This window comes from Neophocaena asiaeorientalis, unplaced genomic scaffold (genome assembly GCF_003031525.2).
Source record: "Neophocaena asiaeorientalis asiaeorientalis breed wild unplaced genomic scaffold, Neophocaena_asiaeorientalis_V1.1 scaffold182, whole genome shotgun sequence".
NCBI classification, from domain to species: Eukaryota; Metazoa; Chordata; class Mammalia; order Artiodactyla; family Phocoenidae; genus Neophocaena; species Neophocaena asiaeorientalis.
The window spans coordinates 2,452,786-2,479,844 of NW_020174648.1; the positions used below are offsets into that span (position 1 = coordinate 2,452,786).

Sequence of the window (27,059 nt, forward strand, 5' to 3'; positions counted from 1 at the left end):
CATGGAAACATAAAAAACCCTGAATAGCCAAAGTAATCTTGAGAAAGAAGAACAGAGCTGGAGGAATCACACTCCCTGACTTCAGACTATACTACAAAACTACAGTAATCAAAACAGTATGGTACTGGTATAAAAACAGACACACAGATCAATGGAACAGAATATAGAGCCCAGAAATAAACCCATGCTTATGTGGTCAATTAACCTATGACAAAGGAGGCAAGAATATACAATAAGGAAAAGACAACCTTTTCAATAAATGGGAAAACTGAAGAGTTATATGCAAGAGAATCAAACTGGATTACATTCTCACACCATATACAAAAATAAAATCAAGATGGATTAAAGACCCAGATGTAAGACCTGAAGCCATAAAACTCCTAGAAGAAAATACAGGCAGTATGCTCTTTGACATCAGTCTTAGCAATATTTTTTTGGAGCTGTCTCCTCAGGCAAGGGAAACAAAAGCAAAAATAAACAAGTGGGACTATAACAAACTTAAAAGTTTTTGCACATCAACAAAAAGACAGTCTACTGAATAGAATAAAATATTTGCAAACAATATATCCAATAAGGGGTTAATATCCAAAATATATAAAGAAGTTATACAACTCATCATCAAAAAAACAAACAAGCTGATTAATAAATGGGTGGAGGACCTGAAGAGATATTTTTTCCAAAGAAGACATACAGATGGCCAACAGACACCTGAAAAGATGCTCAAGATCACTAATCATCAGGGAAACACAAATCAAGACCACAATGAGATAACACCTCACACCTGTCAGAATGGCTATCATCAAAAAGACAACAAATAAGAAGTGGTGACAAAGAAGTAGAGATATGGGAACCTTTATACACTGTTGGTGGGAACGCAAATTGGTACAACTACTATGGAAAACATTATGGAGGTTCCTCAAAAGATTAAAAGTAGAACTACCATAACAGCCACCAATTCCACTTCCAGGTATTTACCTGAAGGAAACAAAAACATTAATTTGAAAAGACATGCACAGCAATGTTCACTGCAGCATTATTTACAACAGTCAAGATATGGAAACAATCTTAAGTATCTATTGATAGACAAATAGATGAAGAAGATGTAGTATGTATGTGTATGTATATGTATGTTTGTGTGTAACACACACATACACTAGACTGTCGGCCATAAAAAAAATAAAGCAAAATCTTGCCATTTGTGACAACATGGATGGATCTAGAGGGTATTTTGCTAAGTGAAATAAAGTCAGACAGAGAATGACAAATACAGTATGATCTCACTGCTATGTGGAATGTAAAAACAAAACAAACAAATAAAACAAAATGAAAAACAGACTCATAGATACAGAGAACAGATGGTGGTTGCCAGAGAAGAGAGAGTGAAATAGGAAGGGGATTAAGAGGTACAAACCTCCAGTTATAAAATAAATAAGCCATGTGGATGTAATATATAGGATAAGGAATATGGTGAATAATATTGTAATAACTTTGTATGAGGACAGATCATTAGTAGACTTATCATGGGGACCATTTCATTGTATGCAAATGTCAAATCACTATGCAGTACACCTGAAAAGAACATAATATTGTACATCAACTAGTTTTCAGTTAAAAAATAAGTAAATGATAAATTGAAATTCATAGATGTTTAATATAAAACAAACAAACCATTTAAAGATCCAGTGGAGTGGTACTGGCATTGATTATAAAATTAAATGGCCTGATGGTAGGAAGGCACCTCAGGGATATTACTGTTTACCAGTAATGCTTGTACCTTGTTGACTATAGGTATAGCTAAGAAGTACAAAAATACCTTTCTGTACAGCTAACCCTAGCAAATCAAGAAGTTGGCAAGGTTTCCTTTGTATATTTCTAACTTCCTAACTTCTTTGAAAGGAGAAAGCATCTGATATCAGTTATACTTAGTGGTTAACTATATGCTCCCCTAAGTGAGTATTAGCCCTTCAAAATGTTTATCTCCAGTTGTGATACGAAAGTAGTTAAGCCTCTACTTCCCCATTAAAACAGAAGAAAAATATCTTGGCTTTGAGGAGATGGCCTTACAGTACACTATCCTTAAGAAAGAACTATATTTGAGTTCATCTTGTCCTCTCTCTCAAACAGCCCTCTTCTCCTGGACAGGATAAGTTGGAATCTCCACTAGTTAGCATTATTGCAAACCTATTTCTAGGAATAACCATAGATTGAGGAGGTTTTCCATCATTCTTTGATTCTTTCAAGTTTAGGATCTTGGCAATATTCCCTGCCATTCCTGCTCTCTTCCTCCAGGTATTTGCTATCTGCTTTCTATCCTCCTTAAGGGGTTGTATCTATACTTAATCCTTTTTTCTTTTCTCCAAATTTTACATTTTCTAGGGTGTTTATCGTTAAAAGATTTTAAAATTACACCCGTTCTGATTACAAAATGATTTAGAGGTATAGTTAATATTTAATATCTTCAGACTATAATTTTTCTTTTCAGACATCTCTATGTTTATTATATTATTTTTACCTCTGGTAGTAATATTTTGATAGACATATAATATGAATATGTATTCATATATATATGAATATAAATGTTCTCTTTATTGAAAAGGTATCACTGAAGGGTAATCCTACTATTTTAACTCCATGCAGATGGTCAGGAAAGAGAAGAAAGATGAATAAAGAATCTTTAAGCAGCAGAGGAAAGAACTTTAAGTGTCCTGGAATACAACAGCAATGAGAATATAAAAGTTGAAACAGGATTGTAGCTCAAGTGCTATGAATTCAAATTGAATATTTTACTGCTAAAACAGATTCTTAGGCTGGTCAAAGGCCACTCTGCCACAATAAAGCAAGTATTTTGTAAAATTAGACTAGTCATCTGAACTGACTGTGGTAAACACTCAGAAGGGCAACTAATATACAACACAGCAACTTGTTTGTGAGCGATATAGCATGCCACTGAGAAACTATCACTTGCTAGTTTTTTACGGCAGACTTGAAGGTACAAAAGAAGGCACTGATGTCCACAGGGAATACATTGACTAAGTGGGTTCCTAATACTTTAACCACTCATTTAGACAAATAGTTCTCAACCCTGGTTGCATGTTAGAATCATCTGGAAAGGTTTTAAAAAATACAGAAGACTGGGCTCTAGTCCAGAGATTTTGATTTAACTGGTCTGAGGTGGAGCCCAGGCAGCAGTATTTTTTGAAGTTCCTTAGATGATTTTTGTGTACAGCCAGAGTTGAAAACCACTGGTTTAGACAATGAACACTTTCTGGTCTTTATTAAGTGGCATAAAGCTTTCTGTCTCTTTGTTTACCTTGGAAAAACAAAGATCTTATTGAGGATTCTATTCAAAACAATGGCTAATACCAACTGAGCCCGATTATCAATACTTAAGGAAGGATGTAACGTTACTTTTTTTTTTTTTTCAGAATTTAACTTAGTCTACATTTATTCCTCTAAAGCTTTACTTTCTTCTAAAGGTTCCATCTTTTGACAGTCTTTTGTACCTACTATGTCTGATTGGGAATGCTCAGGAGTCACTGTGACAAGAACACAAGGAGGGTTACATAGGAATAGTCGGTTACTGCTTTAGTTCAACTTTGCATTCTGGTTGTCTTGGCATGTATTTTAGTGCCTGAATTCTTTCAGAGCCAAGCTCAAGGCTAATATAAATGAAGCAGCTGCGACTGCATTGTGTTACATTCACAGGGAAGGCCAACTCAGACCATTGTGTTATGGAAATGAAAATACTAAGCGAAGCACCTGGCCCAGTACACAGCAGCTTTCTTTCAGCCAAAGCTAAATTGATGGCATCGTCTAAGGAGAAGTGATACAAAAATCATAAATATCAATAGACACTTTATAAATAGAATATTAAAGAAAGAAGCCTGTCGCAAAAACTCAGGCAATGTGAAACAAATATATACAATTACAAGATGTTAGCATATTCCCTTTCTGAATTAAATTTAAGTACCTGGATAACTTTTCATTAGTTTACTCATTCCTTTCCAGTCACTCTTGTAACATCATTTAAATGTAGTTTTAACAATACAAAAAACATACAATGGATATTTTATTTGTGTTTAAAACACAAATATGACAAAGGCAAAAAGTCTAGCAGGATGTTAAAGAAAAAAATGAAAAATAGTAGCTGTAAAAAGAGGCAAAAAACTATTCAAATGACTAAAATTGTTCTTGAAGAATGTAATAGTCAAAACTCAAATCTGCAAAATCATTGCCAGCTTATACGTATATCTGACACCTAAATGGTTCAAAGAAGTATCCACAGAGATAAATCATTAAATAAAGAATCCTACCTAGTTTCACTTCCCAACCTAAGTAGAAAGAGTATATACTACATACATAAAATACCATAGCCCTGGATTCCAAATATAAATTAAGATCTCTCTTTGTTGAAGAGAAAAAAAAAGGTAACTATTTTGCGCAGGTGCCCTCCTTTACTCCAAATGATCTCTTAGTGGTTATTAAATGGTTTAGTAATCCACTTGACTAGAGACATCATCTGTAATACCAAGAGAGTAAGTGTGAAACATAGTCACTTGATTCAGGTTCTTAGATAACTCATTTATATTTTATCCACTCAACAATTACTTGTTGAGTGTTTCCTATATGCAAGGCTCTGTCATTAGACATTGGGGTAGCTACAAAGATAACTCTACTCAATGCTTGCGGTGACCTAAATGGGAAGGAAACCCAAAAAAGAGGGGATATATGTATACATACAGCTGATTCATTTTGCTGTACAGTAGAAACTACCACAACATTGTAAAGCAACTATACTCCAATTTAAAAAAAAAGTTAAGTAGAAGAGATATTTATTGTCTAATGAGGCACACAGACCTACAAACAAATAACTGCAACTGGAATTAAGGTGAAGAGATATGGAATCAGAGTGGAGGAAGAACTGAATAACTACCCTGCAGATCTCTGCTTTTCTTATGCCTATGATTAGCTATAAGTACAAATACATTTAAACACTCCCAAAAGCTGAGACCTTAACTTAACCTATAGGTTCAGTGGCCATGACTTCCTTGTTTCATCTCTTACATTCTTATTTTTAAACTTATTGACTCCGCTGTCTATCTGCATAAAGATGGATTAGACTAATTAAGGAATATACATGAATATACTACTTACTAGTTATCCATTTTAAGTTTAGAAAATATAAGTTTGGGGGAATAAGGAAGATATACAAAGATATATATCCTTTCTGCCTTATCTAGCAGCAGTCAGCAGGATACAAACAACTCTTATCCACTGGCTTCTGGGGATCTCTCAAAGGCTAACCACTATTCTAGAACTACAAGCAGTGTCAGCTGATAGCCAGGGGTGGGTGCTGGACTGGCCTTCTATTGAATGATAGCCCCTTACCTATCACCCTGAGTTCAGATAGTAATAGCAAGAAGAGTCACTTAGGTTAGAGTCAAGTAATTTACCAGTATGTCCCAGTATTTATATAACTTGGTTTAGCTTTTAAGCCAAGACAAATATTTCAATTAAACCAATCTGTAATGCTTTAGTGGCCAGCAAAATTTAGCTAAGCTTGACAAACAAACCCACTCACAGTCTTGCCCCCACCTACCTCTCCATCCTCTCTCTAGCCATTTTTGCCTACATGTTTTTCAATTCCTGCCTCGAAAAGCAGGAAATGCTTTCCCGTATTCCCTTGAAGCGTGAGTCACCTTATGAAGTGTGTCTTTCCAAAATGCTATTCCCTCAAGATGGAATACTCTCCTTCCCCTCTCAACTATTTTCATTCAGCCTTTGAAACACAGCTGAAACACTGGCTCCTTGACAAAGCCTTAGCTTACACAGTGCATTGTTAAAAACCAGTGTCACCATGCTCATCTACCTCCTTACAAATCTGGTCATTTTTCTGTCTCTTGCTACTAGACTATAAGTTCTCTTGTATGGAAATTCTGTTGTGTTCATTTCTGTTTCCCCAGTACCAAGTAGAGTGCCAAGAAAGCATCAATAGTCTCATCAGTATCAATTGGTGAATCACCAATACTTTGCCCAAAGTAAGCATTCATTAAGTGTGTCACTGTCAAGAATTTCCATCAAGACTTGTTAAAAATCTATTTCATCTGCCCTCAGGAAGCCTGAAAATAGATCTAGGAAGAATAAGGCCCTTTTGGAGAGTCCACAACTAGCTCCTTTTTGGGTCCTCCTGATGCGTAGTGAACCTGCTGTTCACCACAGCAAAGACACTTGAGTCTTACAACTACAAGTACTTGTGCTTAAATCTCACCCCTGCCCCTTCATAAAGTTAACATGAAAATGATCTTTGAGGTACTATATAAGTAACTAAAAGTTAAGTATCTCAGTTAGGTTCCTTTTTGTACTGCTTTCCCATATTCAGAAAGTCTTTTGTGATATTTATTACAAAAATATTTTGTGTTGATCTGAAAACTAGACATACTTCTTCTGGCAATACATTTAAGTGATGTAAGTCACATTAGCTATTGGTATCATATGGAGATTTAAAAAATACAATGTACTTCCATAGACATCCAAGTACTGCAGTGCCTCATTTAGCCAGCATATTTTGGTTTCTCTTAAAAGAATATAAATTATTTATTTAGCATTATCAAGGAGTGAGGAACTTCACAAACTAGATTTTTCGGAATAGCAATTTTTATAAAGCTTCACATATCTTTAAGATTTTAAATATTCTCAATGGATATATATCACACAATATTACACAGTTTCCAGTTTTAAAAAACAGCCTGGTACAAACAATATAATCTCACTTTTCCTTGATGATTCAGGACTATTATTATCAATGTCAATTACTACACTACGCACCATCCATCCTGTAATACAATGGTACCCTTAAGGACTATCAATAAGTATAAGGCTATCTGCCTTTATCCTAAATGAATTCAGATTGTTTTTATGACTCCTTGTTTTTCATTTTCTCTGCCTCCTCCCTCTACTCACTGACATTTTTTTTTTTTGCCATTAAAAAAAAATTGCAGTCAGTGTGTTTGCATGGTTATTCTTCCAAACAATTGTCTAGATGAAGGCTTATGAATGGCTAAATTCTACTAGAGAGCTAAGTGCATGGGCTTTGTGACTGCAATTTGCTAGTCAGGGGACCCTTCTTTCCCTCAATATTTCTAAATCCATGACGTGGCCGAGATTGTAAAAAGAATAACAAATGAGGGAATTCCCTGGCGGTCCAGTGCTTAGGACTCAGCGTTCTCACTGCCGGGACCTGGGTTCGATCCCTGAGTAAGTGGTCTGTGAGTAGTGCTAGTCTTCATGTATATGCACCATTGGTTTATTACTTTTACTCAAAAATAATTAGTCTTATTATTAAGGTAAACCTTAAATTAGCTGTCAATTTATTGTTTAAATATAAATGAAAATTGTTATTTCTAATTAATTCAAATTTTAAAAGGCCAGTCATGAACTTCAGATTCAATATAGGAAGTATTTCAAAGTTACCACATTGCAGAGGAATATTCTTCTTCAGCTACTGATGTTGGAAAAAAGAAAAAAATTAAGTATTCACCATTCTATTCTAGCATGACAGTAGTAAAAATTCAAATTCTAACTCAAACCTTTTCTCCAAACTCTTTATATAGATAGTTAGTTTCACTATATTTGATTGGTTTCATCAGGAAAATAAGAAGGGGAAGGGAGAGAAAAGATACTTTTTTCATTCATGAAAACAAATTTTAAATAGATAGTTATGTCTATTAGAATAAAGAAATTTAGTAAAAGGCATGAAATCCAGTATTTTAAAACTCCTGTCACGATTTGGTTAGAATATTAATCCAACACTTGCTTGTGGTCTTTAAAAATGAGAAGATTTGTAAAAATTTGAAAGGTGTCACAATAATAGATATTCACAAACTCTACAAGGCACCTAGATATAACAAGGGGAAATCTTGCTTCTCAGGATTAATGTAAAATAAAACATTCACTTTGGTTAATTTACAAGTGAATGCCAGCTTTATATCTCAAAATACCAGTTCTACTTAAAAGGTCATCCTAACTTTAAAAAATTGTATTGGAATAAAGAACACAACGTATTAACTTGGCTGAATTAAAAGAAAAAAAATCCTTTTTTTCCCAATAGAAAAGGCTATTTCTACTTTATACTGATTTCCAGTGTACCTATAATAATGACTAACTTCACGGATGTAATTCTTTTCAAGTTTAAAAAAAATTAATTTTAATAAAATGATATGAATAGAAAGCAAGTATATTTCTTATTCAATAAACAAAGAAAATGGATGAATTAAAATCTAGGCTACTCCAAGTTATAACAAAGAGGTCCAAATTGCAACTGGTAGTCACCTGACCTGATCACTTACAGACTTTCCATCTCAGCATTCCTTCATATTTAATATTGATTCTCAGTACTGCCTAGTCAGTTTAAGGAGTATTTTTAACTGGAATATTTCTTCCAGGGTATTTCTTAAGCACTTATATAATCATCTAAAAGATGGCTTAAGCAAAGCATAGGCCAGGTTTCAGGATTAGAACTCACAACTGTCTAATTTTCTAATCTAATTTTCTGATTTTCTGCTCTGCAACTTTATGAGTCTCATCATTCTCTGCTTAGGCTCCATCACTAAAAACACTATACGCCATCCTTTAGAAAAAAAAATTCCTCCCAGCATCTTTATAAAATCGTGATAGGTTTTCGTTAGTAACTTGATAAAGAAATTCTTGAAGAACAAAATGTTTTGATTTCTTAGCAACTGTCTCTAACTCTAAAAAGAAAGGAGAAAAGTAAAGTATTCTTTTAGAGAAGAGAAACACTTACTGGTACTTTGAAGGGTGAGGTATTTGCAGTATCCATAGAGTTGGGTTTCTCTGATGTACTGGTCCCTGAGATACTCCGTCTGCGGGGGGACCTTTCTGCTGGCACCTCTGGAAAAGAAAAAAAGAACATCATAAAAAACCCAAATTTAGGATCTTTCGCTAACCTGTAAAATTATTGATTTTTTTCTCACAAAAAATCAGTCTGCTTTAAAGATACATTACATTCTATCTCTACATAATTTGTTTCTTTATCTCTAAAGAGATATTATCGAGACACTAGGGAGACTTGGTCACTGTTAATTATCTGCTTTACTGTGACAGCTTATATCTTTATGCACATATAAAAAGTAATTTCCTCTGAGCTATGTTTAATATCTCTAAGTTCACTTAATATTTGCATCTCAGTATATGAATCTACTTCTCTATGTCAGCAATATAGGAGTTAATATAATCCAGTGAAATTTTTTCATATTCTTGTGAACAAATTTTGCCTAGTGAACATGATTTGATGGTGTCTGCACAAAGGTCAAAGTTCAGTTCTGTGCAGATAAGATGATTCACTAGCCTGCAGCCAAAGGTCCATGAGAAGACTAAAAGCTGCTGCTAGGATAAAATAACATATATGCCTATGCTGATATAAAAATAGATCAGCTTTTCCTTGTTCTGGCAATATGACCTCACTAAGATCTTACTCTGGAATCCTAAATCTGTTCAAACTGACCTAACAAGCTTCAGATTTTGCAGATGATGTGGTATTCTCCAATTTAATTACTATACACTATATTAAGGTTACATTAAAAATTTTTATAGAGTGATATACATATATATGCATATATATATGCACATAAACACGCACACACAGATGATAGATATATACATATTATACCTTTATCACAACTGCTTCCCATCTCCACTTCAACTGACAGACATAGGAATCCAGCTTCTCAGATAACATTAGATAATCTCAACATGGACAAGGGAAAAAAAAAACACATCCTAAAAAGAGTATTCTGTGTTATCTTCCAGATCTTAAAAAATAAGGAGTAAATCGTGACTCCGGAGACTGACATTTTGATTCCTGCTGTTCTCCCTTTAAAAGATAGATGCAGTTTAAACTTCCATTTCTGGCCTCCTGGCCCCTGGGATCCGTGCTACTTCCACTTAAGAGAAAGCGTTTTTTCTCGCTCCCTCCCCTGTGTCTTGCTCTTCCCCCTCCCTCTCTACAGCTTGCAGAGAGAGCAAGCGAGAAAGCAACACACAGGACTGCAGCTATTCAATCAATTGTTCCGACTGCACATCCTCATTAGTTACTTTCAGGCTATTAGCAGACGCCCAACCACTGCCTCCCCTCAGTTACAGCAAATTTCACTGTATTACACTAATCTGCAGAAGAAAAAACATTTCCTGAAATTTATATTCATCTAGTGCCAAAAGGACACCATTTTACACAGACCCAGTAATACACACAAATCAATCCCTCCTATGAAAATCCAGTTGGGAGTGCTTACCCTATTACTATCTTTGCATGCTGGACACTGATTTTCTTCCGTGACTAAACATTTCTTCACTGTGACATCCTGACCAGTAAGACATAAGCCAAATCGCAACATGCCTAATGACTGAGAGGTTGACAACACAGCATCTTAAATGCATGCAGTACAAGAAAGTTCCATGCTATTACTGTGTTTTAAAATTATGACCAATAACTGCCTCTCAACTTCTCTCTAACCATCTGTGGTTAAATGAGCCTTAATGTACAAAGCCATTTTCAGAATTAGGCACACATAATTCTACTGCACATTTCTAAAAAATGGTGCTATAATTAAAATTCATAGGAATGGCACAAAGCACTGAATTTAAACAAATCAGTTTGTCAGAGCACACTGAACAACAAGACCTTCAGACTCCAGGAAGATGACTTTAAAGGGTGATTATCTAAGTCAGGCAATTCTATATGGGGGGCAGGCAGGTGGGGATAGGGGCTGTTGAAGGTAGAAGGAGATCTCATCTTTCGTCTGATAATTACTGATCATTAGAAGATACATGAGATTGAATATTACGATATAATATATTTTAATCTCTGAATAATTGATGGAGAAACCATATTGGGAGAAAAATAAGTTCCATTAGCAAGGATAAAATGATCTAGTAAACAGTTTTCCTTAATTTGCAATGTTCTGGCTAAGGAAGGAAAAGAAACTTATCTCCTTACTGTCTTCCAAACATCTAATTTTAGTTTTCAGGCATATGAACTCATTACGTAAATATATTTCAGTGCTTTTAGCTATTTGAAATTATTTTGGCTATAATGAGCAACCACATTTCAAACCCTAACAATATGTTCTTTGTTATACTTATCTTTAGATTCTCTTTCTGTATCATGAAAAAAAAAATCACAACTATGATGTAGCTTAAAGAATGTCACTGGGGGCTTCCCTGGTGGCGCAGTGGTTGAGAGTCCGCCTGCTGATGCAGGGGACACGGGTTCGTGCCCCGGTCCGGGAAGATCCCACATGCTGTGGAGCGGCTAGGCCCGTGAGCCATGGCCGCTGAGCCTGCGCGTCTGGAGCCTGTGCTCCGCAACGGGAGAGGCCACAACAGTGAGAGGCCCGCGTACCGCAAAAAAAAAAAAGAATGTCACTGGGTTCAAAAAGAAGAAATTAAATTATTTTTGAAGTTTGAACAACTGCCATTAAAGAGGGAAAAGCAAGGAAACAAAATAAGCTAAATCAACTAATGATAAGAGGAGGAAGTCTACACTTCTTGACTTTCCCAGCCCTCACATCAGTGCAACTTATCTGCTGATGTCTTTGAATGTTAGGGTTGCTTAGTTTTCAGAAGATTCATAACTATTTGAAAGCTGAGAGAAGAACATATACCCAAAGAACTAATGACCACTTAGAAACAGGGGAGCAGCATCAAGAAGAGCAGAATTAACAACTTGCTGGATTAGTCACAGGCTGGCCTGCATGTTAAACTTGTCCAGCTACCTCTGACTTTAAAGCTCCAAGCAAAAAGGAAAGCTGCTACTATGCTCTTAAAGCTACATTTCTGCTGATTTGGATGGAAAATCTATACCAGTCCCAGTAGACCAAAATTAGACAGCTTTCTATCCTACCTGCCCCATGCTACATACTACTGCATTATTTTCACTTGCTGTAAAAATTAATATTCTTTTCATAGTCACAGTATTAAATTATAGTCATTTTAAAATATGCTCTCTAAGACAAGAGGCATGTGATATTGTTTCGGTAGATAAAGGTCTAAAACTAATTTGTTCACTTTCTCACCCTCTAAAAATATTTTTCATCTTCAGATTGAAAGGCAAAAAAAGTTATAAAAAGCCCAGTTAAGTTTTAAATTTATCTCTTCATTTCCTTTGCCATTGAGTATGAACTGAGATGAGGTGACAACTTATAATAATGAGAGATAACCTCCAATACAGCTCCACATAGGATGATGTATTGAACAAAAAGAACATCTGGATGCTTTTCTTAGCAGCTCTACCAACTATCTGTGTGATTACGTGTAAGCCATTTCAACCTTTCCTGCTCTGGTCTGCATTAATAAACTGGGTTATTCAGACCAACCAGAGATGAAGACAAGATGCATCAGTTTATATGCTTTGACCCAAAATTAGCTTTCTGGAAGAATGGGGCTCTCTAAATCCAAAATACATTATTACAATGTCATTTCCTCAAAATACACATTTTCTTCTATGTCAGTGTGCTTTCTTTTAAAAGTGTGGCAAAGTAATTGACAACTAGATAATTATAAGGGCAAAGGCACTTTTGGTGGAAGATGTGCCTATCTGACAAACAGAACTCAATTCTGCCTTTCAGACCTAATAGTGTGTTCATGGCCTTTAGTTTACTTATAATGAAGTCAGTGTAACAAATGGTGTTTCAGGGAGGGAAAAAGAAGAGGACAGAGAAAGGGAGATGAGTAGGAACAATAATTTCACTACAGTAAATAGGTAGATAGATGCATTGAGAAAGTGAGTGAGAGCCAATACTTAAGGAAGTGAAGAGGTCAGGCTTGTAGATTTATCAGGGAGGGAGACTGCAGACAGAGGGAAAACAATACAGAGCTTCTAGGGTAAAGTGCAGCTGGGAGGCCAGTGGGGCTGCTGTCAGTAAGTGGGGACAAATAATAGCAGAAGGCCTAAGAGGAATTAGGGCAGGCATGCTCAGATCATGTAGGCTTTGTAGGCCTACACATAAGGACTTGGCTTTTTACTCTGAAAGAAAAACCACCTGGTGAAAGGCACTTCATCCAAAGGTACAAGTCACAAAGAAATACTATGGAGAGACACTTATTGGCACTTTCTTAATTTTTTTTTTTTTTAGGATTTCGAATAATGAATGTGATTGAAATGATTCTAGAATATTATTATGCTTGGAAAGAGAGTAAGGAAAATGCTTATATTAACTGAGGGTTAGGTTCTAAAAGCCTCTACAAATAAATGAGAAAAGTATCTATTATGTAATGTCATTATGATAAAATATCTATAAATATCAACTATATTTACTTTTTGTTCAGTCACATTTAACCAAATTTCATATACTGTCATGTCATACATGCATATACTTAACATAAACAACATAGCTAAAACTGTCATGAATTCTGATAATGTCTATTACTTAGAGTAAGTTACAATGGTTTATTTTTTGAAGTAGAGGAGATGATTCAAAAATACGTTTTTTAGGAGAAAAAGATGTACTTCAAAATTATTTAAGTACCTCTTTTGTGAATAATTTGTCTAAGGCAGAAATATTTTTCTATTTTTATGATAATTTGAGTTAATGTTAAATGCTTGTTATGTGCTAACCACTGGGTCTAGTATCTCTCTTACTTAGTTCTTGTGGTAGCCCCTGAGGTAGTAGCAATTTATTACTCTCTTAGATGAAGGTGGAAGCAAAATCTAAAGAAGAGAATAACCTTACCAATGTGAAAGTAATTTCAGAAAATTCAAAACAAACGATAAACAGACTGAAGAAAGATATTTATAAAGTTTCGATTTGGTAGACAATGATGTAAGGAACCAAAATATCCTCCTTACAGCAAAATTCTCTAGTTATGACAGACCAGAAAAACATTACATGTTCACAGATGCAGTCAGATGGCATATACAGTATGTCTAAATACTTCACATTAATAGCAATCCAAGCCAATTCCTAGTAATTTTGTGTATAGAATTATAAAACATCAATGAATGTGAATGCTCTGTCAATTATAATTATTCACAGGCCCCATTAATATTTTTGACATTATATTTAGGAAACAAGTTCTCTATTGTTATCAAAAGGAAATTCTCTAGTTCACTTCAAAAATCTTTTCAAAAATCAAAAACATTTCAACAAAGCATGATAAAAAATTAAATACACACCAGAATGTTAGTTCACCCATTCAAGTCACTGGAATTTCAATGTGTATAGTGTTGCTGTGAATGAATCCACTTCGCTATCATCTATTTTCCCTTATATTGCAAAAATGATGACAAAATAGGATGTGATAAGTCCATGGCTCAAGTTATTAATGAATGAGTTAATAAGCAAATAACTTATTTCTCCATGCTGTGAATTCTAAATTAGGAGAATGCTTCTTTCACAGGAGGCACAGAAGACACTTAAGGAACAGAATAGGAAGGAAGGAATAGTATTAGGAAATGGGTTTTTACCTCTTTATCAAGAGGGCCTTTAATAACAAATGGCAAACATGAAAGAAAAAAAAAGGCTTCATGACGTTTCATACTTTTTGTTGGAGGATCCCTTAAAGGTAATGAGAGCTTAAAGATGAAGGTAGAGAAGAATTTTATAAAGGAAAAGTGACAAGAGCAAAGAGGAGAAAATTACATCCTGCATTTATATAGTTGCTAACAACATAGCACCTGGGTGTTTCATAGACTTCACCACCTGATTTTCAGTAGGACATTTTCTGCTGTATCTCACTTTTACTGCTGTAAAGCTGAGGCACTGACAGTCACTACCATTCAGCTCCTCTGGAGTACAAATCCCCAGAGCCACTTTAATTCATCCAATTTGTATCACTTAGACTGCAGTACTTCACTCAAACAAGCAGTCCTTTCAAGTTTGCATGCCCTAGACACATTTCAATACATACAAATTGGTGCTAAGTACAGAAATGTGGTGAATTCTCAGAAAGTAAAGGCATCTAGTCTCCCCCACCTTTTCTTTACTTCAACAAATTTATTCCCTATTATTATTTTTAAAAAATTCTTCTTGTTAATATAGTAGGAGAACAGATTTCTCTCTGGTCAAGCAAGTATTCCATTTCTTCAGCTTAGGGTTTCACATGATTATACTGGATGAGATGATAGAGAACACTTTTCACTGTCAACTGGAAAGACACAGTTTAGAGATATTTATATGGTTATCTTAATTTTCAAATACAAAGCGTATCTATGGTTCTTAGTGATAACAACCAGCGATCTTAGTAGTAATAATAAAAGTATAACAAGGATAACTGCAACACCAAATTAACATTCTTATTCCTTATTACATGCTAAGTGTTTTATATTAATTTTCTCTTCAGTCCTCACAATTCTCTGGAATTGGAATTATCGCCCCCGTTTTACAGATGAGGAAGCAAGATGTTCTATTACTCTGCCCATGTTTGCAGGGCTGGTAAAGGGCAGAATCAGAATTAGAACCCATGCAATCTGAATCTAGAGGCTATACTTTTTTTTTTTTTTTGTGGTACGCGGGCCTCTCACTGTTGTGGCCTCTCTCGTTGTGGAGCACAGGCTCTGGACGCGCAGGCTCAGCGGCCATGGCTCACGGGCCCAGCCGCTCCGTGGCATGTGGGATCTTCCCAGACCGGGGCACGAACCCGTGTCCCCTGCATCGGCAGGCGGACTCTCAACCACTGCGCCACCAGGGAAGCCCTAGAGGCTATACTTTTAATCACCACGCATGCTATCCTGTTCTCCTTGTGCTTTGTATAATGGATTGTAATGAAGAAAATTAAGGTAAACAATCATGGAGACTTCAATTTTCTTACTTCTTCCTAAAAATAACTCAAAGAACTTTAACAAGTGCACATGATTCTTCATGTTTTAAAGAGAATTAAATCATACTCTTTGGGGGATAATTTACTGCAAACAAAACCCCGTCAAAGAAAACTCTCAATCCTGGAATGCTAATGCTAATAAGAACATTATAATCAAGAAACAAAGAGGGGTGAGGCAATGTGGTAAAGAAGGAGAAAAGTTACTTGCTTAATGTAATGGTGAAAAAATTTGAACAAAATAGGAATTAAGCTATAAAGAATATCTACCACTGATTCCTTGAATTAAAAAGTGACAAAAAACCCTCCAAAAAATAACCCACCCTTAGGGGGATGGATGAATAAGCAGAGCACAAAGGTTTTTAAGGCAGTGAAAATATTATGTATGATACTGTAAGGGTGGGTACATGTCATTACACATCTGTCCAAACCCACAAAATATACAACATTAAGAATGAGTCCTACTGTACTATGTACTTGGGGTGATTATGATGTGTTAGTGTAGGTTCATCGACTGTAACAAATGTGTTACTCTGGTGGGGGTACTGATAATGGGGGGAAACTATGCATTTGTGGGGACAAGGGTACACAGGAAAATCTCTGTAACTTTCTCTTAATTTTGCTGTGAACCTAAAACTGCTCTAAAAGAACAGTCTTAAAAAAAAAGAAAACCTGCCCTTCTATCCTCATAAAGCAATCTTCAGTACACCTAAGTGGAAAGATAACTACTTAGGCCAATTCTATGAGACAAAAATAGATAAAAAGCATTGGTCAGCATAAAGTTACTGTTTTGAACATTTCAATCTAGTTATTTATGAGATTTTCTTAATCTCATAGCTTCATTTTGGTGAATAATATTTTGTCTTCAACTCTGGAAGACAATAGATCTTCTAATTTACAGAGATGCTCTAAGACCTTTATCTAAACTTTTTCTATAACTGACTTTGTTAGTATGTTTCAAATATAATTCTGGGTAAATCTGATTTATTCATACCATAATTTCACTGTTCATCTCTAAAATCTTTTTTCAAAAGATCTGATCCTTGATTATGCCAGGGTCTTTTAAGACTAATTTGGGTTTTATTCCAAAACAGACATTAATAGAAAGCATTGAAAGTATTGAAAACATAGAAATATTTAAGCCTCTAATAAAGATGAGAACTTAATCATTTACTGAGGACCAAATATGCATGCGGCGCTGCACAAAAAACAAAAAATCTTTACAGTGGACCTCACTTACTAGTGAAAGTAGCAGAAACAGGAGGAGCCTGTAATGTTGATTGGTACCCCTTTAGCACCAAACACTGTCAAGTCTCTCTTTGAACGTTGACTTCATTTTGTTCTCTTTATTTCCACTACCATATATCACTCTAGTCCAGGATTTTTAATTTTCTCATGTAGATTACAGCAGGACCTCTTAACTAATCTCACTGACTCCTGTCTCTCTCTACTTAAAGCTATCCTGCTCACCATTACCAGATTAATCTCCCTCAAACAGTACTTTCTTAATGTAATTACCTTCCCAGAAATCTTAAAGATAGACAATCAGGCATTGAAAAAATATCACCTAGCCCCCACCTTACAGAGTCACTCTTTTCTGCCAACACTTTCCAACAAATTGCCTTAGTCAGATGATCTCTGATCTTAAACGGGCCATATTAATTCCTCTGTGTCTGTCTTTGCTAATGGTTTTCACCTACCTGCCAAATCTTAGGTAACCTTCAATACCAATTTCAATTCATCTGCTTCCATAAAACCAGGCCTAATTATTCACATTTCTTTGATTTCCAAGTAATATATTTGTATAAGTTCACATTACTTGATTATATGTTCTCTAGTTTTGGATGCCAAACTACGTGAATTCAGGTCTTGCACTGCAAGATTTGAACAGTGGTGATCCTGTCTAAATTTTCAAATAAAATAAATTTTAATAAATAGAATTCTCTGAATTTTAAGTATTTCTCCCACAATGTTTCCATAAACCATTTGCACCCATTCTTGCTTGTCTCGCAGGGAATACTGAAACAGAACAAAAGACAATTGGTAACAAATAAATTTTAACTAAACAACTAAAAAATTGTTCAGCATAGTCTGGTCACCTTTTTTTTTCCTTTATAATAAACACATGTGATCGTATAGAATTGCCATTTTTTTTGTATGTTAAAATGGAAAAATATCAGCAATTTCATATGGTTCAACTTAATTCATAATAAAATTATTAATAAATTTTCTAGTTATTTCTAATTCACATATGGCATTAAAGTGTATCACTAATCAAGTTTAAGAATCACTCTCATTTTATGTCTATTAACTTGAATCTTCCACTATAATTGAGATTTTGATAAAGAAGTTTCATGGGAGATTAAGTTTTTCCTTCTATGCATCATTCTATTTAAAGATTCACAAATTTTCAGGTTTTATTAAGAAGCACAATTAAACATAAATTAATCAGGTTTATGTCTTGATATTTTCTTATTAATTTCTATTTTCTTGAGATATCTGTTCACCTTGATTTCCTTTAGTTTTTTACTTGCATATCCCTATAAGGACAAATTTTGAAAGAATTTCTTTTTTTTTTCCTTTTCTAAGGATATCCCCTCAACAAAGGATGTAATACTTAAAAACTCTAAGGTAACCATGACCACCTGTGGGGCTCAATATGAATTGCCATGCTTAGGTTTTAGCATGGTTCTTAGCATTTTTTTTTCAATTTAGATGCCATTTATTCACTTGCAATGAAAAACTGAACTATCACTGAATGTAAATATTAATGCAAGTGTGATCCAGCGTTTATTCTTTTTCAGAAGTCAAGCTATATGAGAAATCAAACCACAATCGGTGGTAGATTTTAAATTATTGATTCAATTTCTTTAATGGTTATAGGTAGCAGCCCTACTTACATTTTTTTTATTCCTACTGTAGCCAATTTTAATAAGTTGTATCTTTCTTTAAAATGTCCATTTTCTTCAATTTTCTATTTCTTCAATAGTCTATTGTTTAAGTCTCTGATTTTCTGTAATTGTGTCCTTTTTCCTATTTCTAACATTGTTTATTTGTGGTTTTTCTTCTGTCTTGGTCAAATCTTGACAGTTTTATCTTTTTTTTTTTTTTTTTTTTTCCGGTATGCAGGCCTCTCACTGTGTGGTGTCTCCCGTTGCGGAACACAGGCTCTGGACGCGCAGGCTCAGCGGCCATGGCTCACGGGCCCAGCCGCTCTGCGGCATGTGGAATCTTCCCAGACTGGGGCACGAACCCGTGTCCCCTGCATCGGCAGGCGGACTCTCAACCACTGTGCCACCAGGGAAGCCCAGTTTTATCTACTTTCATTGGACTTCTTTAAGAAACAACTCTTAGCTTTATTGATACTATTATGTTTAATTTCTGTCTTCTATTTCATTATCATCTGCTGTTATCTTCTTATTTCTTTCCCTTAACTTTCTTTGGTTCTATTCTTTCTTTTTCTGCCTTGTTGAGCTGAATGCTTAATTGGCTCATTTAATTTTATCCTTTTCAATATAAAAGATTAGGGCTGTAAGTTTCACTTAGTAACTATTTTAGCAATATTTTACAAGTTTTGATATGTACTATTTTCAGGATGTTTGGTTCTAAATATTTTATAATTTCCATTGTTATTTTTTTCTTTGACTAAAGAGTTATAATAAGTAACTTTAAAAGTTTCCAAAAAGAAAAATTTTAAGAGTAAATTTTTTGGTACTAATTTCTGACTTAGTTCATTAGATCAAGAGAATATGTTTGGGGGACTTCCCTGGTGGTCCAGTGGCTAAGAATCCATCTTCCAATGTAAGGGACACGGGTTTGATCCCTGGTCAGGGAACTAAGATCCCACATGCCGTGGGGCAACTAAGCCTGCCCACCTCAACTACTGAGCCTATGCACCACAATCAGAGAGCCCACGTGCTCTGGAGCCCCTGCGCCACACCTAGAGAGAAGCCTGTGCACCGAAAAGAAGAGCCTGCGTGCCTCAACAAAAGACCCCGCATACCACTACTAAGACCTGACACAGCCAAATAAAGGAAGGAAGGAAGAAAGAAAAAAAGAAAGAAAGATTAAAAAAAAAGAGAATACGTTTGTATGATATAAAGTATTTGATTTGTTGAGATTTGTTTATGCCCCAATTCACTGTCAGTTTTCATAAAGATTCCATATGTACTTGAGAAGACTACATAAGTTGGATTCAGGATTCTATACATGTTCATTAACTCAAGCTAATTTTGTTTTTTATATCTTCTATACCCTTACTAATTTTTGTAAATAGGACTGTAGATTTATCAATTTTTCCTTATACTTCTGTCAATTTTTCCTTATAAATTTTAAGGCTCTGTTATTGAGTGCATGAAAGATTGTTATAATTTTCTAGTGATTTTTATATGTTATCATTACATAGGGACCTCCTTTATTTCTAGTAACACTTTCTGACATAAAGATCCATTTGATTTCATTTTCAATGGCTATGGTATAGCTTCCTTTTAATTAGTATTTGCCTGATATATCTTCTCCCAAAACTTTTACTTTTTATTTGGAGGAAATAAATATTTTAAAATTTTATTTATTTTTTTATTGAAGTATAGTTGATTTACAATATCATGTAAGTTTCAGGTGTACAGCACAGTGATTCAGTTATACATACATATATATATATTCTTTTTTTAAATTATTTTCCCTTCTAGGTTACTACATAATATTGAGTAGTCCTTGTTGGTTACCTATTTTATACACAGTAGTGTGTATATGTTAATCCCAGCCCCTAATTTATCCCTCTCCCACCACCAAAACTTTTACTTTTAACCTTCTTGGGTCCTTGTGTGTGTGTCTCTTTTTTTGGCCACACCACATGGCATGGGATCTTAGTTCCCCGACCAGGGATGGAACCTGTGCCCCCTGCAGGGGAAGTGCAAAGTCTTAACCACTGGATCATAGGGAAGTCCTGCTTATGTCTCTCTTATTCACAGCACTTTAAAAAATTGAGTCTAACATACTTTACCTTTTTAACATTTTTATATATTGTTTTCTGATATAGTTGGATTTTATTTTTACCATGTGTTTGCTGTTTACTTTATTTCTATGCTTTTTTTCTGATTTTCTGTCTTTTCTCAGATTGATCAAGTTTTAAAAATTCATTTTCTCCTCTACTATTTTTGAAATTATGCACTGTATTTTATTCTTTTAATAGTTGTCCTTAACATTTTTTAACACATGTACCTAAAGCCTAAAGCTAATCCTGATTTCTATCCTTCTCTTGAATAATTCAGTGATCTTAAAATGCTTCAATTTCAATTACCCCCTTCCTATCTCTGACATAATTATTGTTGTCCACTATTTCTGATTTACCTTATCAGAACTGTGGTTATGAATTCTCAGGGGATTTTTATCTTCCTCCCTCCCCCATCAGTCCAGTCTAAGCTAAATAAGATTTATCAATTTTGTCAGTGAGCAGATTTTAAATTTCCACTTTCACTCTACAAGTAATCCCGTCCTATGGGGAACAATGGGGTGGGGCTTTCGGTTCTAATTCCTCTCTTTGTTTGGTCCCTAAATCTATCTCCTATCTTGTGGCCATTAAACCTTAACTTTTTGGAATTCTGAGACAGGCAAATGTCCCCAGGGCAATTCACTACCTGGATTTTTAGTTGTTTTCTTTTGTTCTTTTCCTGGGACTTTCCTTTCCCTCCTGAGAGGAGAGTTCAGCCATTTAGTTTTAAATGTTTCTTTCAAAAGACTCCAGGACACAGAGAACAGACTTGTGGTTGCCAAGGGGGAGAGGTTTGGGGGAGTGATGGAGTGGGAGGTTGGGGTTAGCAGATGTAAGCTATTATATACAGAATGGATAAACAATAAGGTCCTACTGTATAGCAAAGAGAACTATATTCAATATCCTGTGATAAACCATAATGGAAAAGAATATTAAAAAATGTATATATATGTCTAGCTGAATCACTTTGCTGTACAGCAGAGATTAACACAACATTGTAAATCAACTATACTTCAATTAAAAAAAAATAAAATTTTCATTAATATGACATTTCTAGTTGTTTCCGTATTATTTTTCAGGATATCTAGTCTGACATATTGCCAGAAATGAGTTTTAATTTTTGAATATGCTTTCCACCGATGTTAGGTGTAATTTAAAAAAAAATCAGATAATAGTTTCTAATGCCAAATTATTAACTATAGTTAGTAGAGTCACTTAGACACTTAAAAATATTTAGATTTTATAAAAATCATGTTCCTCTTTTATAGAATTATCCTATTACTTGAATGACTTAATGAAATGAATTCATGTATATCAGTTTAGAAAATTTAAAGGAGTACAAAATATTTGTTAAGTATTTTCTTTTTTTCTAGAATTTGGAAAACCAATTTATAATGCGCTGAATAATAATTGCAAACCCTACCAATGTACCCTAAATAGTACTTGTAGGTATGAGAATAGAGAATAGTAGTAAAAGGTAGATCTGCCAGAATAATTTAGATAACTGTGAAAATGGCTGAATCCCAAACTTGTGGGTATCTGAACAGCATTCATTCATTCATTCATTCAAAAAAGTACTTATTAAGTAGTATTAATTAAGCACCTATTTACTACTATTCTGGAAAATGCCAAATATTAAGATCCCTATCCTGCAGTAGCAGGGGAGTGCTGGATGGGTACACAAATAACAACATAAATGGATACACAAATAACTAACTACAATGCAAGTCTGGATAAGACAAATGCCATAAGATTAATACAATGGCTATTATCTCCCTCATCTTTCCTACTTTCTATGGCTAAATCTCTGCATGCATCTTTGATTCCTGTATGAGTTTCTCCCTTCTCCCCCTCAAAAGGTTAATTCTGTGCCCTTAATCCCACCCTCACCCTCAAAACCATAAAGGATTTTTGTTCTCTCAGTTATCCTCCTCTCTTGTAAGTTCAATATCTTGTTCTCTCCTCCATCTAAAAATATGCACGTCTCCCCAATTTTAAAAAAAGGTACCTTTTCCTTTCTATCAGTCACAGATTTCTCCAGACCAGAGACCTAACCTGTGGCTCTCACTGTCTCACCATCTGCTGTCTTTCTCAATATTATAAAATCTGATTTCTTCTCCCTTAACTCTAATGAATGAAATAGCATCGATACCTTCACAGGTTATTAAAAGCCTCCCAATTGTCTAATTCAGTGTACAATAGTTTCTGACTTCTCTTGGGCTTTTGTAACCAATGACACTATTGACCACACTGTTGACCTTTTCTATCTTTCCATTAGGATTGTTCTGTATCTCTTCTTCCTCTCTACCCCACCCCACCCCTACCTTTGGTGTTCTTCAGGATTCAGTCCCTGCTCTCCACTTTTTCTTGACAGGCTCTCAACAGTAGATAACCTACAAATGCTTCAACAATCTTTCTTCTCTAGATGGCTCCCAGATGCTGCTCTCTACCTGTGACTTCATTTCCAATCATCAGAACTATATTTCTATCCAGATGTGTACTAGTCACCTCAAACTCAATACATCTAAATAGAAATTACCCTCTTCCCTTAAAATCTGGCTCCCTTTCCCAACTTCTCTATTCCTGTTAGTATTACCATCAGCCTTCTAACTTCAAAAACAGTCTTTGATTCATTTTGTTTCCCATTCCTCTAATCAGTCACCAATTCTGCTGATAGATCCTTTATAATCTCTCCATATTTTCATTTCAGTTATTCATCTGAGCTGTGCAAATATTCATGTGCATCTGGACTGTACTGGGTGCTGAAAAGACAGAGGATTGAGCCCCCGTTGTGGAGGCATTCACAATCTAGATTAATAATAAATAAACAACTAATTATAATACAGAGGGTTAAATCTTAAAATAGAGGCACTTATTTCATACCTGGACTACTGTAATAGCTTTCAAAGAGGTCTAACCACTTCTAGGCTCTTCCCCTAGTGTGACACTTTCAGATATGTCTCCCTAAAAGACTATTTTGACCATATTTTTTTTTGGCTCAAGAATCTTTAATTCTTCTCAACTGCTTTCAGGAATAAAATTGTCACTAATTAGCCTGCCATGAAAGATCCTAAACAGTGAGCCACCAAATATCCTTCAAGTACTATCTCTTACCACTTCTTTACATGAACTTTCCATTCTTTTCAAATCAGTTTACTCTTCGGACATGAAAATAATTTAATATTCCTCATGACACTCCCTTCATACAGCAAACTCCACCATTTCCATAAAAATATATTCTATCATTTAAGATCTAGGTTAAATCCTATCTCTATAAGGCAACCTTCAGTGTTCCTAATCAAAAATGATGTCTCCCTTCTTTAAATGCTCAAAGAAATTTTTGCCTGGATAAATCATCTCACAAACAGGTCCTGCCTTATTTTATTTTCTCCATTGTTGTCTTGAATTATCATTAATTTTTTCTCACTTAATTGTACATAGTTCATGTTTTCTCCCAAACCAAACTCTATGCTTCTCACAAGCAGCTCTATCTTATACTTCTTTGTATCCAGCCATAGTACCTAGCACAGTATCCTGTTCATGAGCAAGATTTGAAATAGGGGTAGGGTCTTGGAAAGTTCAGTTTGGATGAAGGAACACTGCCGATGGAAGAAACAGCACATGCAAAGGTAGGAAAGTGCAGTGCTTGTCGAAGATAGAGAAAGTTAATGAATTTGGTGGAATGAAGGGTCCTCCCTACCTCTGACCTACCACTGCCGAAAGGAATACTGGAATGTCAGGTGGAAGGGCCAGAATAAGTTCTAGAGTAAGGTGTTTTATCTGATAGGTGATGAGGGAGCCATGGAATTTTTAAATAGACTAATGAAGAGGGCACAGTTTCATGAAATTTCATCAAACCAGCAGTGCACTAAATAGGAAGGCCTGAACATCACTTAAGTGGCTATTGTGCAAAGATGAAGTAGTAAAGCCTAACCAGCATTGAGTGCCTTTCTTTCATCTCCTCTCCTAGAATGATATCTGCCATAAAATTCCTTAGGTAAAGAAAGCACAGTTGCATAGGTTATCTGATTCAATGTCCCTTTCAGTTCCACTTATCCTAGATTCACCATAAAGTAGACTGTTTTCTCTTGGCATCTTCCTTGGGAAAAGCACGTTCTCATCAATGGTAACTATTAGCAAATGACTCACTGCAAGTTATTCCAAGCTATATCAAAGAGTGTTTGCTCCTAGTTCCTCTGGAGTTTAGTAAATTCCTGTTTATCCACAGATGGAGGTGTTTTCTACCTGTGCTCAGGACTGAGCTTCAGTCCCTAAACTAAGACTTGCTGACATCCAGGGCTCAACTCTGCCACAGCAGAGCATGGGATACATAGCTTCTATTCACTCAGTAACTAACTTCTTGTTACAGCCCTTGAGCAGAATCATGACTCTGACTTACCTATGTTTTATCTATTATATATTCTCAGGTTTCCTTCCACTAGGTGGATAATTGGTAGGAATTTGCACTTTTCTTCTAAGTATGTCCTAACATCCTTTGTCTTTATTATCCCCATCTGTGGATAAAGGGGAATGGGAGTGGGGTTGGGTGAGAGGGGGCACAAACTGTAGTACTTTTTATTTGCCCATCTCTATTTATTTGATCAAATCCTTTTTAGGCATAGTAGGGAAATAGCCAAAAAAAGAAATGAATTAATCTCGAGGATTGATAATTAAAATTCATAAAAAATATCATGCAAGAGCAAAGGAAAGATCTTTAGTGATGACTACCTTCCTTGCCCACGATGCAGTAGGGTTTAAGTGGTTGGTTTTACTCAGGGATATTGATATTTCTGTATGTGTGTGGGGGAAGGGAATGTGAAGCAAGTAGACTTAGAGCAGCTTCAGAGAAATGAGGAGTTAAGAGGTACATGTATTTCTTAAAGTCACCAAATGCCCAAGATAAGCAAAGTTATGATAAATAAATTAAGAATAGGATTAATATCTAAATATATGTATCTGAGTCTTTATAGAATCAAAAAAAAAAAGAAAACCTGATTAGGATGACTCTTTACATCTAAACTGCATAAAAAAGAAATCATTTATGGAATGTTAAAATTGAAAACATAATTGAATTAATAAAACAGAAACATATGCTAAATATAATAAAAGAGAGTAAAATAAGACAGATATCTTTTGGAATGGCAGAAGACTTTTCATAGGTCATAGAGAATATTTATGAGTAATAAATTAGAACACCATAAATTCTGCCCATTTATAATAAAGGTATATTTAAGGAAATATAGGATAAATCAAATTTATAAAAATGATAAATTTGAAGGCAATTATTAATCTAACAAAAGTATTCACAAGTAGGATTTTTATAAGTATCAACCTCTCCTATTAACTTAAGATACAATTGAATTTACAACCTAACTTTCCTAGGAATTTGTTTATTATATCACTAATTCCATAACCAATAATTGCTTTACTTAGAAATTTATTAGAAAGCACCCGTAAATGGAAAGTTAAAGTAATAGCTGGTCCATGTGTCCTATTTTATATACTCAGTCAAAATCTTATATATGAACATTCCAAATATTTTAAACCTTGCATAAAAGCTACTTCTCAATCCATATGTTGGCTTTTCTTGCACACAAAGCCTCCTCCCACTCTCACGCGGCAAGCCTCATCATCACTGTATTGAAAGGTATAGTAAAACAATAATACATTTGGGCTAGTAGAAGTCCTCTAAATACCACGAACAGCTGACCAGATGACATGGTAAGCCTTGCATGGAGCTGGCACTCTTTGTTAAAGCCAAGCAAACTGTCTCTTATTTCTCATAGCCAATGTTGATGGCACTATTTCTACAGACATAAAACTTGAAAAGCAAACAACTTAAACATATTCTGTTAATTCCTCTTCCCCCTTTTAAAAATACAGACATGGATTTTAGAAAATTCAGGGTCTTACTCCCCAAAGTAAGAGAAGTTCAGACAACAAAGGGTTAAAAGAACAAGCAGAGCCCTACCGTACCCAGAAACGACAGAAGGCTCTTCTCCTCTTCCGTGCTACTATCCAACCACTCGGCCACATCACCGGGGGAAAGGAGACTCATTCTCCAGCCAGAAAACTTTTCCATACAGAGCACAATTACTGAATGATGGAGCGGGAAAAGAAAGATACAGAGACTAAATTCTTGGGGGTCTAATACTAAAATTGATGGCTAGGCTGTAATAATGAGAGAGAAAATGTGATCCTCCCTCTACTCTGAATTCTGTCTCTGTGACACCAATCTACT

At 35.1% G+C, this 27,059-nt stretch overlaps 1 protein-coding gene across 6 annotated transcripts in view; it reads right to left on the minus strand.

The window, feature by feature from the left end:
- Positions 1-27,059, minus strand: part of RASAL2 (RAS protein activator like 2) — a 370,654-nt gene that overhangs the window by 83,298 nt on the left and 260,297 nt on the right. For all 6 annotated transcript variants that reach the window (XM_024758763.1, XM_024758762.1, XM_024758759.1 and 3 more), the window contains exon 4: positions 8,801-8,907. In XM_024758763.1, coding sequence (XP_024614531.1) covers positions 8,801-8,907 — 107 coding nt within the window. The remainder of the gene's footprint in view (positions 1-8,800; positions 8,908-27,059) is intronic.